Genomic DNA, 15,992 nt, shown 5'->3' with positions numbered 1-15,992 from the left:
TAGGCAGTGCAAGGAAGAGGGGCTGGGCCAGGACATGAGATCGGTGAGTGGCCCAGTTGCAGATTTAGTGCAGGTTCAGTGATTTTAGCAGGGGAGAGAGGGAGAGAAAGCGGAGGCAAAGAGGAAGGTTTTGAGGTGCTTCCGGAACCGGAGATGGTTCTCCTCAAGTTTCAGGGAGGCATGAAGGCTGTTCCAGAGGGAGGCCCCTGCTGCGGCGAGAGATCTACCACCAGCTCGTTGCTTGGAGAAGCGGCTGACACTGAGGTAGTTGGAGGTGGATGAGCGAAGGGCTTGAGAAGGAAGATATTTAGGAAGAGAGAGTTGAAGGTATTTCGGCCCAAGGCCCCAGAAGGCCTTATGGACAATGCAGAGGGTTTTGAACTTAATCCTTGCAGCCACTGGGAGCCAGTGTAGTGATTTCAGTCCTGGAGAGATACGGTCCCTGGGCTTGAGGCCAAGGACAAGTCTCGCAGTCCTGTTCTGGATGAGTTGCAAAGGGCGGGGAGTAGAGGCAGGAAGATTTAGATAGAGGCTGTTACAGTAGTCCAGCCTAGAGAGAACCAGAGCTCTGGAGACAGTGAGCTTCTGGGGGAAGGAGAGAAAAGGAAGGATACCTCTGAGGAGGTGTAGCTGGTAGTGTGACTTCTTAGAGACGTCAGAGATGTGAGGAGAGAAGGAGAGTGTGGAGTCGAAGATGACCCAGAGGTTTTCTGCTGTGCAGGTAGGAGCAGGAAGAGGGCCAAGGGAGGCCGGCCAGAGAGCTGCAGGGAAGGAGGGAGTGGGTGTGCCGATAAGTAGAATCTCAGTCTTACTAGCATTAAGGCAGAGGTCTTTGGCGGCACACCATTCCTGGATAGCAGAAAGACAGTCAGAGATGAGGGAAGTGGAAGAGAAGGCCGAGGGTAGCCTGAAAAAGAGCTGGGTATCATCCACGTAGCACTGAAAGTTGGGACATAGAGTGGCTATGCGGTGAGCAAGAAGTGCAAGATACTGATTGAACAGCCAGGGGGAGAGGTTAGATCCCTGGGGGACACCACAGGTAGAGAAAAAGATGTCAGAGAGGAAGGAACCCAGTTGGACCTGGGAGGGTCGATTGGAGAGGAAGGAGGACAGCCATGCCAGAGCTTGAACAGTGATACCCAGGTTATCACAGAGACGGTTGAGCAGGATGGTGTGGTTAACAGTGTCAAAGGCAGAGGAGAGGTCGATGAGAACACAAGGGGTATTAGAGTCAAGGTTTGAGAGCAGGTCCTCACGGATGTTCAGGAGAGCAGTTTCCCTGCTTCTGGGAGCTCTGAAGCCAGACTGATGTCATGAAGACTACCAACAGATTCAGCGTGGAGATTAAGCTGGGAGATGGCCAGTTTCTCCAGGAGCTTGCCCAGGAAGGGAGTGATAGAGATTGGGTTATCTGGGCAGGAGGGGTCGGATGAGGGTTTCTTAAGAAGGGGGTGCACAAGGTAGTGCTTGAGGGGGGATGGGAAGACTCCAGAGGCGAAGGAGTGATTGCAGAATTCAGCCAAGGCAGGCGCTAGGGAGTCGATGTGGTCCTTGATAGTTTTGGAGGAACAGGGGTGGACCTGTTTTGACGAGACTTTCATAGATCAGACTTGTCTCGCAACCTCGTCAGCAGAAAAAGGGGAAAGGCAGAGAAGGAGGGAGGAGGGGTGGCTGCCGAAAGGCCAGAGGGAGAGCAGGGAATAGGGGAGGGGAGGTGATAGGAGGAGAGGAGAGTGAGGACAGGATGTCTTGAGTTTTTGAAATGAAGTGAGAGGCCAGTGCTGTGCAGAGGGCCTGGGAGAGGTGGAGACTGCAGCAGGGTTGGCCAGCTCCTTGCAGATTTTAAAGAGTTTGGCCGAATTGTTAGATGCCGCAGAGATGCAGGCTTGGATAAGGGCTCTCTTCTTAGTGAAAACGGAGAGCCGGTATTTCCTTTGGAGCAGGCGGCAGGCCAGTTTGTCAGAAGATGAACATGAAGCACGCCATTTCCTCTCTGCCACCCTGCACTTGCGTTTAAGGGTGACAAGATCTGAGTCATACCAGGAGTTACATTTGGCTTTGGGCTTCAGGTGGATTCTCATGACAGGGGCAAGGATATCAAGGGTATCAGATATAGCAGAGTGGAGATTGGAGAGGGCTGTGTCAGTGTGGGAGTCACCCGAAGGGGGGGGGGCGAGAAGGTGGTAGCGAAAGCCTCAACTGACACGCACTTCATGGGTCGGATGACCGCGAAGGTGGGTGGCAGTGATGAGGGTGGCTTTGCCTGTGCGGTAGGGAGGGTGAGGTGGGAGGAAAGGAGAGAGTGATCACTCCAGGAGAGAGGAGTGGAGAGAGGGACAGAGAGGGGAAGGTCAGAAGAGATCAGAGCGTCAAGAGTGTGCCCTGCAGAATGGGTCGGCCCAGACGGGAGAACAGAGAGTGAGAGAGAGTGGCAGAGGTCGTGAAAGAGTCTAGAGGGAGGACAGGAGGCTTCAAGGTGGATATTGAAGTCTCCAAGAAAGAGGAGTTGAGTGGTTAAGGACAGGAGTGAGGAGGAGAGGTCAGCCCACTCAGAGAGTAAGGAGGACATTTGACCAAGTGGCCGATAGATAGTAGCCACAGTAAGGGAATGGCTAGGAGAGAGAGAGAGTCGGCAGACAAGGCATTCAAAGGAGGAGTAGGTCTGCGAGGAGTGACAGTGGCAGGAATCCACTCAGGGAAGATAAGGGCCACACCCTGCCCCAGCACGGTTGGGCCTGGGCAAGGAGAGGATCTTGTAACCGTCAGGTAGGAGTGTGTCAAAGCTGGCGACAGAGCTGGCCGTGAACCATGTCTCAGTGAGACCGAGGATGTCAAGGTCCAGTTCCTCAAGAAGGCGACATTTATCAGAGGAATGTTTGACGGCAGAGCGAGAGTTAAGATTGGCAATGTGGAGTAGGTTGCCATCCTTGAAGGACTTCCAGGGAGGGGTGCAGATCAGAGGTACGCCCTGTGGAGGTGAAGAAGAAGGAGCCAGAGAGAGGGCAGGGTGAGAGGGTGGTGGCAGGGTAGCCGAGGACAGAGAAGAGGGGACAGCAGTAGAGGAAAGGAAGTTGATGAGGCACGGGAAGCGTCTATCAAAGAGGTGGAGGTTGGCCTGAGGGCCTTGGACCAAGACGGTCCCATTAGCGTAGACATTAATGAGGAGCGGAAGGGGGCCAAGAGGACATCCCAACGGGTGCCACCATTAATGGGAGAAGAGGAGAAGGGAGAGAGCAGAGAGACCATATGAAGAGTCCATTGGTCAGGGGAAGGCACGAAAAACAGGATGTCAGTAAGTGTTTCCTTGGATGCGGCGCTAGTGTAGGTGTCAGCTATAGGGAGGCCTGGGTTGGAGACCAGGATATCCTTTTTAAACTTTTTCCTACCAGATTTAGTGAGGAGAGCAGGATAGTCAATGGAGAAGCAGTTAGAGAAGATAGGAGAGAGAGCACCATGGAATAATGAGGGAGTGGGCGGAAGACAGACGAGATCAAGCGGAAATGAATGAAGCGGCAAGCCCTAGTTACCACAGTTTCAGAGCAACAGTAACACAGTAAAAACGAATTAGGTACCCAGTGTAGAGGCCACCTAAATTTGAGAGTCCTGCGAGGGGAGAAAAAGCCCTAGTTTACCACAATTTCAGAGCAACAGTAACACAGTAAAAACGAATTAGGCACCCAGTGTAGAGGCCACCTAAATTTGAGAGTCCTGCGAGGGGAGAAAAGCAGACCTAATTTACCACAATTGGCGGTACACACTGAAGTGTAGAAACCATGTGAAAGAAAAGGAAAGGGAAGGAGTGGGTAGTTGGGCTGGGCGAGCAGGTGGAGCTAACCAGAAAAAGGCGGACCGGCGACTGGCGTCCTCTGCGGACACCTGCAGACACAGGGAGCCGCAGACACAGGGAGCCGCAGCCATAGGAGCCGCCCTTTGCCTAAGGGGGCCCTTAGCCGATTGGGGCTGCCGGGCCGGGGGCTGCCCCAGGGGGTGGGCTTTTAGGCAGGAGGAGAGGAAGGGGAGTGGGGGAGTGGGCGGGCATGGAGGCGGGAGGGGACAGGGGAGAGGAGGAACCAGGGAGTGAGTTGGAGGCAGGGGGCAGGAGGCAGCACAAAAACGCACAGAGCGCTAAACCAAAAATAAACTACAGTGCCTGAAATGAATGAATCTTACTGAAGGCCCAGCAGGGCCTGGCAGGCAGCCTTGGAACACGCACACCGGGCTACGGGCGACCGCTCACACCAGCTCTAGCTCAACAAAGAAGCGAGCTTCAGGAGCGGTCGTCGCGTTGTCCCAGAGGGACTACAAGGACAACCAATCAGAGGGGGGTTGGGCGGGCAGGGAGGCGGGAGGGGACAGGGGAGAGGAGGAACCAGGAAGTGAGTTGGAGGGAGGGGGCAGGGGGCAGCACAAACGCGCACAGAGCGCTAAACCAAAAATAAACTACAGTGCCTGAAATGAATGAATCTTACTGAAGGCCCAGCGGGGCCTGGCAGGCAGCCTCGGAACACGCACACCGGGCTACGGACAACCGCTCACACCAGCTCTAGCTCAACAAAGAAGTGTGCTTCACGAGCGGTCGTCGCGTAGTGCCGCAGGGACTACACAGACAACCAATCAGAGGGGGGGTGGGCGGGCAGGGAGGCGGGAGGGGACAGAGGAGAGGAGGAACCGGGAAGTGAGTTGGAGGGAGGGGGTAGGGAGCAGCACAAACACGCACAGAGCGCTAAACCAAAAATAAACTACAGTGCCTGAAATGAATGAATCTTACTGAAGGCCCAGCGGGGCCTGGCAGGCAGCCTCGGAACACGCACACCATTTACGGGCGACCGTTCACACCAGCTCTAGCTCAACAAAGACCAGGTTTTGGAGGATTTAGCACACCTGTGGGATCTCGCTCTGTCTACCATCTGGGAGACACATCGGGTAGCAGCCAGACTAACCCAGTCCATTGTGGCTCACTCCCTCGACTAGTAGGAGTTCCTCTGCAACTCACTGCATCATCAAACTGCATGAGTGATAGTACTGCAGAACAAAAGCATTGCTCAGCCCACAAAGGGCCTGATTCATGGAATTTTTAGCACAGTGCAAAAATACACTTTGTACTGCTCCTTGAATCAGGGTGTTGGTTGGCAGTGCAAAGTCACGTTGCACCAGTGAAAAGTCACTTTGCACCATGCAGGTTCCATTGAGCATGCATTTATTATAATCGCCAGTGCAGAAGCACTACATTTATTTTCTGTGCCCCCTTCATGTCCCCCCTGCAATAGTCTCCAAATCTTGTGATGGTCAAGGCAGTGCATATGTAAGATTCACTGGACCAGGAAAGGTGGGGCTGTAGTAACTGACAAAACAAAGAGCAGTCTGTCCCTTCCATACTGAACTGGGGTGGTGCATAGCTCTATAACAATTATACATTTACAGAACAAATCAGAGCTAATGCTAAACAAGTGTCTGATGCTGTGATGCTTTGAACACAGTCTCCCGACTTGCTCAATATTTCAACGAAAAGCCACAGCTTCTTGTGAAGTTATTTGTTTTTAGGGACTGTTGGCAGGGGAACACATCCGAGAGTTAAGTGGGGAGGACGGTCCCATTGTGCACTCATTTGTGTTAATCCCTGAAACAAGGCACCATTTCAAAGAACACTATAAATGCAATGCATGCTCTGCTTTCAAACATCAGTTCGGCAACACAGGCAACAGGATCATTCACGTCACTACTCAAGGAAGGTAAGTGGCTGTGTTAGTGCAGCGCATCTCATGCCATGGAAATGTGCACGATTAGAATCTAATTTAGATCACAAACCTGTTTGTTTACAATTAATAATAAACCAATTTGTATTGACATTACATTAAATAATGTGTTTGTTGTATATCATTTTTAAATATAATGGCATGAATTGGGGCACGTTCGTCCATCGACAGTATGATACAATTTGGTTTGATTTTAATGTGGGACAAAATAATATGAAAACGTATTGATTTCAGGAAAGACACATTGCAAAATGCTATATAAAATAGACCAATTGTATGTTCTTAGTAATTATGAAGATCATCCTGAAATATTCAGGAAGTCAACGGGACAAGATGACACATGGAAGCAGCCTGTTGATGAATAGATTATTGCCTAAATTCCACAATGTGTATATCCTACGGTGGTGCTGCTCACTAGAATGAACTAAGAACCCCAAAATATCTTAGGCTAGAAGATTTTATGAAAGAAACATTGTATAAGCTAATTACGTTATTTGATCTAGGATCCCACAGTCCCACACTTTTACATGTGAACATAGCAATTTAACCAGTGGGGAGATGTTCGGATGCACTTTTGTTGTCAGTTTCATGTCCTCCAGTCATTGCTGGTCTTCAGTATCCAATGATCCAGCCCTGGAAACAATGGTGTGCATGCTATGGACCTGGGTGTGAGGTGAATATGCTGTGCATTCTTACCAAATCTATTTTGCATTGTGAGTTACAGAAACAGTATTTTGGCAACGTTGCCCACAAAACAATAATATGGAAGGGTCATATGTTGTATGAATGTACATTTTGTAGCAGCATATAACTCAATGGGTGTTAATGTACAATTGAGTGGAAAACCTTGATAATCTCCTGGGCTTTTGACATATTAAAGAATCTTAATTCAAACAAACAGGACTACATGTCTCTGATAGGGCTATGATGAATGTCTTCCTAACAACATTCAGGTATATTTGGAGAGGAGAGGTTGATGTTGTTGAGTTGTTTTTTTGAGTCCCAAATATGGTCTGCCTTTGTTGATAATGGGTTTGAAGGAAAGTCATGGCTCCACAAGGAGAAGAAATTATGCGATCCGTGAGGTCATGTCTAGGAAGCATGATCATTGGCAGATGGTGTTGAGGATGGTTACAATATAAAATACAAAGCAATATAATACCGAAGTATACATGAGTAAAGACAGTGCAATATAGTACAAGGGTATATACAGGTTAAAGTACAAATGAATGGAATGTGTGACAGAACCAGGAGAGCTGTAAGAGGAGTTCTAACAGGGTGGGAGGTCATTGGATATCAGCCAGAGTTTGAGGTGTTTCCTAAATTTCAGGATTGATTGGTCAAATCTTTAATGGGGGATGTGGGGTAGGGAGTTCCACAGTTGGGCGGCCATGACTGGAAAGCTGCTGCCACCTGCTTTCTTCAATCTGAACCTAGGGACTCTAAGGCAGCCTGAGTTGGAAGATCTGGTAGTTCGGGGCGAAGTTTTGCCTGATTAATTTTGCAGAAAGGTACTGAGGGGCTGCTTTATTAAGGCATTTGTGCGTAAGAGAGGCTGTTTTGAGGGTGATTCTGTCCTTGATGGATAACCAGTAGTTGTTTGGTCTGAGCATGGAGATGTGCTGTCTTCCAGGGATGCTAAGAGCTGTTCTGAGAGCATTGCTTTTCAAGATCTGTAGTTTGTTAATGATATTTTTGTTGGCTCCGATGTAAAGTGCATTGCAGTAGTCGATTTTACAGAGAATAAGGGCTCAAGCCAATGTAATGCAACTATCTACAGAGAGAAATGTTTTGCAGGTGTGGATCAGCTTGCAGGTGTAAGGTGTCGCTGAGGCTGTGGCACTGGCTTGTTTGCATAAATTCAGGGCGGAATCTAGGTGGAAACCCAAGGTGTTAACCTCTTTAGCCACCTTGATGTTATTGCCATCAATGTTGAAGGCGGGGTATTGGTTACATGATTTCTTCTGGTTATGGGGAGAGGCTAGGAAATTCAGTCTTCTCATCATTCAGGCAAAGACCATGTGTGGCCACCCGTGCCTGAATGATGAAATAGTAGCCCGTCAAGGTATGAGTATCTGGATGTCAACTGCATATTTAGTGTAGGTGACACCCAGATAGTCTAGGTCATTGAATAATGGTTTGGTAAATGCATTATACATGGTGGGCAACACACAGGAACCTTGTAGGACTCCACAGGTTATGGGAATGGGATCAGCTGCAGCTTTGGATGAGAAAACTCTCATGGATCTGTTGCTTAGGAAAATTTGGACCCATGCTGTTGCTTCTACTGAGAAATGGGCCGCTGAGGATAGATGTTTGCAGAGTACCTTATGATCAACTAAGTCAAAAGCGGCTGACAGATCCAGTAGAAGCAAAAGGGCAGGTGTTCCATTGTCTATCAAGTCATCAATCTGTATCTTTAGGTCAATCAAAGCTGTTTCAGTGACATGTTGGGGTCTGAAGCCAGATTGTCTGAGTCCTAATAGGTTGTTGGAGTCTAAGTAAGATTGAATCTGGATGTAAGCAGCTTTATCAATGATTTTTAGAAAAAATGGGGCAGTAGTTATAAATCTAAAGTTAGTGGGGATGCTTCAGTCCAGGGAGAGTTTCTTTAGAAGAGGTACTACCTAGGAGTTCTTTAGGTTAGTGGGGACAGTGGAAGTGTGAAGGAAAAGTGGATCGGAGTGGCAACAAAAGGGGCAAGTGCGCTGGCAGCTTCTTTAATAGTGGAAGCTGGGCACGAGTCTCTCTGGCAATTGGAGGATTCTAATGAGGCTATGATGTTTTCCACTTCCCGAGTGGAAACTTGAGTGAATTTGAATCGCAGGAAAGGTTTTGTATGGTTGAAGCCGGGATTGGAGGTATTTCTTTGAGATTCTTGGGAAAGGAGATTGGTTCTTTTGGCAGTAATTTTATTCTGGAGTGAAGTGATCTTATTGGCTAGTGCATCTTGGATCTTGGTGCACAAAGTCTTGTCTATGATACAGTTATCTGTTGGGGGGATAGGTGATTCCAGCTCTCTTAGTATGGAGAAATGTTCTCTAGTACTTGAGCTGGCTTTTTCAATCATATCGTTGTAGGGGTCTCGTTTGGCAGAAAGGATTTAGGCTTTGTCGTTGGCTGCGATTTTAAGAAGTTTATCTTCATTGGCAGGGCTGGGTTATTCTTCCAGGTGGTTTCCCATTTCCTTTTTTCATTACAAATGGATTTGAGTTTGGGTGTGAACCAGGTGTTCAGATGTGATTCAGGTTTGCCTTTCCTCAATTTAAGGGGTGCTATTATGTCAAGAACAGAGGTGATAGTGTTGTTGTGGAGCTCCACAAGTTCTGCCGGATCAGCAGATGCAGGTAATCTGAGGTGTGCAGTCAAGGATGTTAAAGGTAAGTAGTGAGTGGTCGGTCCACAGGTATGGTTCAATAGCGGTAATGGAGGTTGCACAATGTAAGTCAGCGACCCAATCTAAGGTTCTACCTTTATTGTGCATAGGGTGGAGGACTATTTGTGTGAGGCCCTTCTCAGTCAAGGAATTAGTCAGAGACATGACAGGTTGGTCATTCGGGTCATTGTGACCTAGGTTGAAATCACCTAGAATGAGGATTTTGAGGAAGGTTTGGTATTAGAAGGGAGTAGAGTAACAATGTCTTCTTCAAAGGAGCCTATAGGCCCTGGGGGTCTGTAGATCAAATGTATTGTTATAGTCCGTGAGTTATTGAGGGGAAGCTTAACTGATATCATTTCACAAGAGGTAGTGGGAGTGTGAGGAGCTATTCTGAGTCCTAAGTGTGTCTTGGCGATAAAGGAAATTCCTCCATCTTTGGAGGATTCTCTGTCGGATTTTAGTATTGTGTAATTATCAGGGGTAGCAACGAAGAGAGCGGGTCCTGCAGAAGCGTGCAGCCAGGTCTCAGTTATTGCTATGAAGTCCGATTTCTTCTCCATAATTAGATCTGCAATGTCTGCAGCATGAGCCACCAGGAATCTGGCGTTGATTAGTTACAAACTATTACAAAGATTATTTTATGAAGTTGATGAGAAACGAGTTGCACCATTTCAAGACTGGACCACCTTGTCCTAGTCAAACTAAGTTTGTGTAACTGGAAACCAAGAATGTGGAAATTGAATAACCATCCCAATACTCGCAGGTAATAGAGAGACTTAGTTGAACACCATCAGTTTTCATGTTGAAGAATCAGGAATAAACATAAGGTGTCTCGTTTGTGTTCAAACCATAGCTAGGAGAGAGATCCATGACATACCTTGCTGTGTTCCCTTCTGTTGTTTCAAGGTGCTGCACTTCTCATTGGCATTCGGAATACGCCTGGGCATGCTGAGGATTCTGAACACCGACCTCAGCAGAGGCATTTCAGAACTGCCCAGGACTCGCCCACAGAATATCAGCAGCACTCTAGCATATGTTTTTTTCTCTTTTTTTTATATATTGTTTTTTTTGTGACATATGAAACAAATGCCATTCAGATTTTTGGCAACACACTGAAATGTCCAATGTTTTAGAAATAAGGAATTCATCCTGATAATATGGGTCACTTGAAGCGTATTAGTGGATTTTCGAATATCGATTCTTTACAAGTTATCAAAAAAGTTAATCCAAATCATTTTACTGGTGCTAAAAGCTGAATGATTGCAGTCTTTCACATTTTGAAAGTTTATTGATCTTAGAAATAAGGTGCACATAATCTTAATATTGGCCCTCTTGTGACATTTTGGTTGAAAGGGCTATTTTTGGTATTTGCAAATGGTAGGAAGGGACAGTTCTTCATGCTATCCACCTGGACGTCATGTTAAGAATTTTACAAATTGCGGCCCCTGAGCTCTGTTCATCAATCCATTGCCTCACAGCACCGTTCGCTAATTCTATATCAGTAAAAAAAAACACGTTCAGTGAGCCCACACGTTTTTAAATGTCAGAGAAATGTGCAGTGCATTGAAAAGCCCATATAAGTGTTTCTTTTTTATTTATTTATTTACTTTCAGAGGCAGCTGATACACAATGAGGACTCTACTTGTGGTGGCCTGCTTTATGGCGGTAGCTATTTGCATAGTGGTAAGTGGCAGAATCAGTGGGGTAAAGTTAGACAGCGTTAGACTTGCTGCAAGTGGACACACAACTTAAGTAGTTCACAATTAATCCTGATCTCATCAGAATACCCCTATTTCACAATGTGGCTTATTCCATTGTGTTTTCTTATGTATAAATCTTACAAAAATGGTACTAATGCAAGTGACCAACGTTTCAGTTCAATGTTTCCAACATAATAAAAGGGAAGAGAGATTCATTGTTTACAATATTTGCAATGCTAGTGATGAAGACGGCGCATGTTGCATGCCCCCCTGCTCAGGGCAGAGGCCCCCCAACCCTTCCCTGACCACCCATCTGTCACGTATCCCCTTCTCTGTCTCCTGTGTATAATCTGATGATAGTTTCTGCCTCCATCGCTAAGGGCTCTCCAAAGTTAGGAGATTCAAAGTATATGTGTATGCTGTGGTTTCTCCTGAAAAGTGAGAACTGCAGTATCTCCTCTTCAGCCCTTACTCTGCATGTGTCTTCCATTATTCTGATCGCTCAGTTGGATCTCATACTAGTGGACATCTTTATGGCGCTCTCATGCCGCTATCATCCATCTTCCAAAGCAGCGTAGTGTTACCATGATACTCCATGGTACGCCGCCGCCTGCTCACCCTGAAACAATCGCAACCTTTTCTCACTACCAAAGGACCTCTGTTCTTGTTTACTTCTTCATATTCTGTTCCGATTATTTATGCCAAAAGGTACCACTACATCGGCCTGATTCTTGGATGTTTGTGCAAAGTGACGTTGCAATGCAAAAATACACATTACAATACACTGCTCCATGAATCAGTGTGCTCCATACACTGCTTCATGAATCAGGGTGTTTGTTGGCAGTTCAAGTCACTTTGCACCATTGAAAAGTCACTTTGCACCATGCAAAGAATTCCATGAATCAGGCTCTATGAGTGCTTAGCAGCTGAGTGAGTGAGTCAGTCAGACAGTTGATCAGCCAGCCAGTCTCTGTCAGTGACAACCAGTCAGTGAGATCCATTCTGAGGCAAAAACTGCCCACCAAAAGTCCCCTTAGTGCTGGCCATCAACACAGAGGAGACCCAGAGCAAATAACGAGCCAGAGAAGAGCCTCCAAGGGGCTTGCATTGCTGCCTTTTTAGTAGGAGTGTGTTCCACTGTTTCAGCAACCTTTTGGGATAGCCAAGAACTCCAAAGCTGCACATATTAATCCGCTCTAGTGACAGAATAGTGACGCTCATCAAACGCAGGAATTCAGGGTTTAGCCCCTGAAAAAATAGCATGAAAGTCCATGCTTGCATACTGCAGATTATTACAGGGACGTTTTGTGGGCGGTGACAGTTCTTTTCATAGTAGAAGGAAGTTGTATGGAGACAGTTTATGCCTCAAGAAAAAGGCAAGTGAATGTGACTTTTAGAGTTTTATTTTTGTTGGATATAGTTTTCTAACACCTATCTGCAAGCACAGAAGAGGACCGTATTGGGCAGTTCATAACATACTTGTATTATCGATCAAACAGGGCTTTTATGTTATGCAGAATAAAAGTATGTAAACCAGCTGGCGAGTGGGCTTCTCTTCCATGGGGGTCCTAGCGTGCAGGCAGCCGAAAGCTGTGACGTTTGCAATACGCCAGACCTTTGCATGCAATGGGTCTGGCGATATAGACTGTATTTTGCAATTCTCAATTCAACTGTTAGAATCATATATAACTTTTGATAGAGATGAGGCATCCTGCTAATGGCAAAGTTACATCAATGTGTACAGATTAGGATGGGCATGGGAATTGAGAATGTTTGTATGTGTCCTTTCCATGTAATTCTGAAGGCTTCTTCTTGTGTCCCCGGCATTATTTGCAGATCTCTGCAGAGAATGAACTGGAAGATGCAAGTGCAGGCAGCGTAAGTGACCCTCTCCTTCTCAATGAATTCCTTTTTCTTGCATTCATCAATATTAGTTTTATCCATTTTATTTTAATGTTAAGTCAGTTAATCATTTCACACATTTATTTTTCCTACTAATGCAACTTTCAATGCAAATTAAAAAAAGCGATATATGGGATCATTTCATAAATGGTGACTAATCTGTCTGGCAAATAAATTAAGAAGACATACTAATTATGCAATTCTAAACACATCAGCATTTTTAGAAACAGCCATAAAACAGCATTTCTGTTCAATAATATTAAGAGAAGAGGCAAATGTCCTGGATCAGGATTCAACCCATTTGATTGGACTACAGAGGAAGCAGGATCAGGAAATGCATGTAGTTGTGATCTTTGATTTGCCTTCTACCTTCTCATTCTTGAGTGTTCTTCCTTTGTTCCTTGTGATACTTACAGGCTTCCGTAGCGAAGCAGCGGGAGGATCGAAGTGCTTCCGACGTAAGTACAAAATCACCTTTCTAAAGGGTTCCGTGTTTCTTGTTCTTCTCAGGAATGTATATGGCCTTTCATTATTCATTTGACAACTATCAATGCCAGGTTTACCTTCTACGGGAGATAGATATTGACACATTTAGAACAAGTACACCATTCAAAAGAAATATATTTGAGATTATTTAGGAAAATGAGGTACTGTGATAAAAAAAAACTAAACTGAGTGGGAGAATTGCGAGGCTGTCCCTACAAAGTATTTGTAAAAAGCCAATAGGGGAAAATAAAGTATTACTAAAGATAGAGAGTCCCCAAAACTCTCATGTACACAACAGAACGAATATGCAGCAAGCCTCTGCCTCCCTGTTCATTCTTCTTTCGGTTGTCTTGCTAGAACCATCTTTTGTCTGTTACCATTAGATTGTGCTCCACACCATGCCCACCGCCTTTCCCAACCAACCACCGAGGCCTTTGGTTAACACAGGGGAAACTATCCCTTAGCCCTGTTCTGCCCAATACCACTCACTACCTTGCGTGCCAAATGAGGAAAAGACCCTGTACTGTCTTCCAGCCTCAATCCTTCCTCATTCTCTCAGAATTTCCTTCCCCTGCACCCAAACGCCCATGTCTCTCCTCCACTACACTACATCACAGCCGCCCGAGCAACATCAGCAAATGAGGGAAAGCCCCATCTTGTCTTCCATCCTCCCACTTCTCTATTGTCCCTGCATTTCCCTCCCCTGAACCCAAACACACATTTCTCTACTCCATTACACTACATCACATCCCCAGGCCAGAGGCGTTGCTAGATGGGGGTGGTGGGGCTGAGGGGGCTATAGCCCCGTGTCTTTTGGTTGTAGCCCCGGATAGAAGCCCAGGAGCAACGACCACAAAGACTAGCTAGGCCCGAGCCCTGACAGTCCTGACATTTGCACAGTCCCAGATCTTTTCCAGACCTAGCAACACAAGCTCCCCCCAAGCCGTATCAGCAAAAGAGGGAATGCTACATGTGGTCTTCCTTCCTTAACCTTCTCTCTTCTCTCTGCATTTCCTTCCCCTGCACCCAAACACCCATGTCTCTCCTCCAGTACACCACTCATGTGAATCTCTTCCAATCCTGCTCCTCCTCACATTGCAACCCTAAGACCCGCCAGGCCAACCAATAAACGGCAATGGTGCAAAACTATATGTCATCGTTCAAGATTCATATTTTAAATTAATATACTTTTTTTCTAACTTTTCAAATAATTGTAAGGTTTGTGGACATCGCTTGTAAACGGTAGTCAATTTACGAGTTGCTATGAACAGTTATTTTTCTTATTTTTAACTTTTAAAATGGCAAAACATTTTTGGGAAGTTGCTAAGTGCCATGGATCTTAGAGCACGCACACCTGTGTTTCCTACCCCATTCGACATAGGAGACTTTACCTGTGTTTCGTCTCCCTTATACATCTCTTATTTATCTTTGCACAGCACCATGCTGCTTTCTCGCTAGTTGCACTACAGCAACACCACACATGCACACATGAATAGAACATAAGTAGGTTTTTACATAACCTACTTGCCTGCCTCTAGTCTATGAGCAAAAACAATTAATACTACTTCCGGTGTGTTCACTAGCTGTCTTTGCAAAACCTTTTCATGCCCCTGAGGGCATCTATGTAGATATGGAAATTAAAGATAAGCAGTGTACAAAATAAGCGGACATTTGCATTTCTATGATTTGGATACCTACAGTCTACATGCAGACATAGAAGAGTGATAAAAAACCATGTGGCCCGCATGGTTTGTAGCTTTATTGTAATCCATTGTCAGGCTGTATCAATTCGTTTGTGAATGACTTTTTTTTTTCTTGCAGTCAAATGAAAGCAGGGGATACGCAAAGCGAAAGTATAATCGTAAAGATCGTCATCATCGTTTCAGTTCAACTACTCCAACCACTACTACGCCAACCACCACAACTACAACTATGTCAACCACCTCTACACCAAGCACCACAACTCCAACAACAACTACGCCAACCACCACTACTCCAACCACCACTACTCCAACCACCACTACTCCAACCACCACTACTCCAACTACCACGACTCCCACTACACCTTCCACAGCTCAAGGCTAATAATGGAATCAAGTATGTGATGCACTCCAAATCATGTGTTTAATATGCCAAATGCCAAATGCTTAAGAGAAAAGTTTCTTCTCCTGTCCCTTCAAGTGAGCACACTGAGTACCACAGACCAGCTGACTGCCTTAAAGTCCTTAAAAGGTAGAACATAGGATTGAGATACAGGGCGATCCAAGTCTATCTTTTATGTATTAGCTTCCCCAGATACCACATGGTCACATGATATAGGAACGCCATTTGACGATACCAAAGTGTTGCGCAACACTTCGGACAGAGACCATAACATCGGCAAGCCCTCCACTAAGTCTACAGTGAGTCTAGAAATGTCATTAGTCATTCTTTGTGAACAGTATTATAATAGTAATTTGGTTGCACAGGTGTTGCCATCCAGTTGCGTTTAAAAACACCTTTTCATCAATCCAAGAGCATTTAGACATAGCATAGCAAAAAAATGCCTCTTCGTCAATCCAAGAGACTCCTGCATGGCAAGCATGTTTTGCAGCGAAGCACCCAGCCACGGCTCTCCCGAAGCCACTTTGGGCTTCTCTCCCTCTCCAGTTTGTGATCTCGGCATTGGGACGCCATCAACACACACATACACTCTCAGTCTGGCAATGCCAGCACCTCTTCCGTGGCATTTTCTTCCATATGAATCCTTTGAAAACGCATATCATGTAGCCT

At 46.0% G+C, this 15,992-nt stretch overlaps 1 protein-coding gene across 2 annotated transcripts in view; it reads left to right on the top strand.

Annotated features, from left to right (window-relative positions):
- Nucleotides 1-15,992, top strand: part of LOC138515473 (leucine-rich repeat-containing protein AAC1-like) — a 54,930-nt gene that overhangs the window by 37,920 nt on the left and 1,018 nt on the right. The window contains exons 1-5 of one of the 2 annotated variants that reach the window (XM_069630298.1): nt 5,687-5,729; nt 10,746-10,815; nt 12,669-12,710; nt 13,151-13,192; nt 15,042-15,317. In XM_069630298.1, the coding sequence (XP_069486399.1) occupies nt 10,762-10,815; nt 12,669-12,710; nt 13,151-13,192; nt 15,042-15,305 (402 nt within the window). In that variant the 5' untranslated portion in view covers nt 5,687-5,729; nt 10,746-10,761 and the 3' untranslated portion in view covers nt 15,306-15,317. Of the gene's footprint in view, nt 1-5,686; nt 5,730-10,745; nt 10,816-12,668; nt 12,711-13,150; nt 13,193-15,041; nt 15,318-15,992 lie in introns of those variants that run through there. The other variant, XM_069630299.1, reaches the window with a different exon arrangement.

The sequence above is a fragment of the Ambystoma mexicanum genome, chromosome 6q (genome assembly GCF_040938575.1).
Source record: "Ambystoma mexicanum isolate Mex_15411 chromosome 6q, UKY_AmexF1_1, whole genome shotgun sequence".
NCBI classification, from domain to species: Eukaryota; Metazoa; Chordata; class Amphibia; order Caudata; family Ambystomatidae; genus Ambystoma; species Ambystoma mexicanum.
Note: the sequence above shows the minus strand (reverse complement) of the source record. Positions and strands in the feature narration are given on the sequence as shown.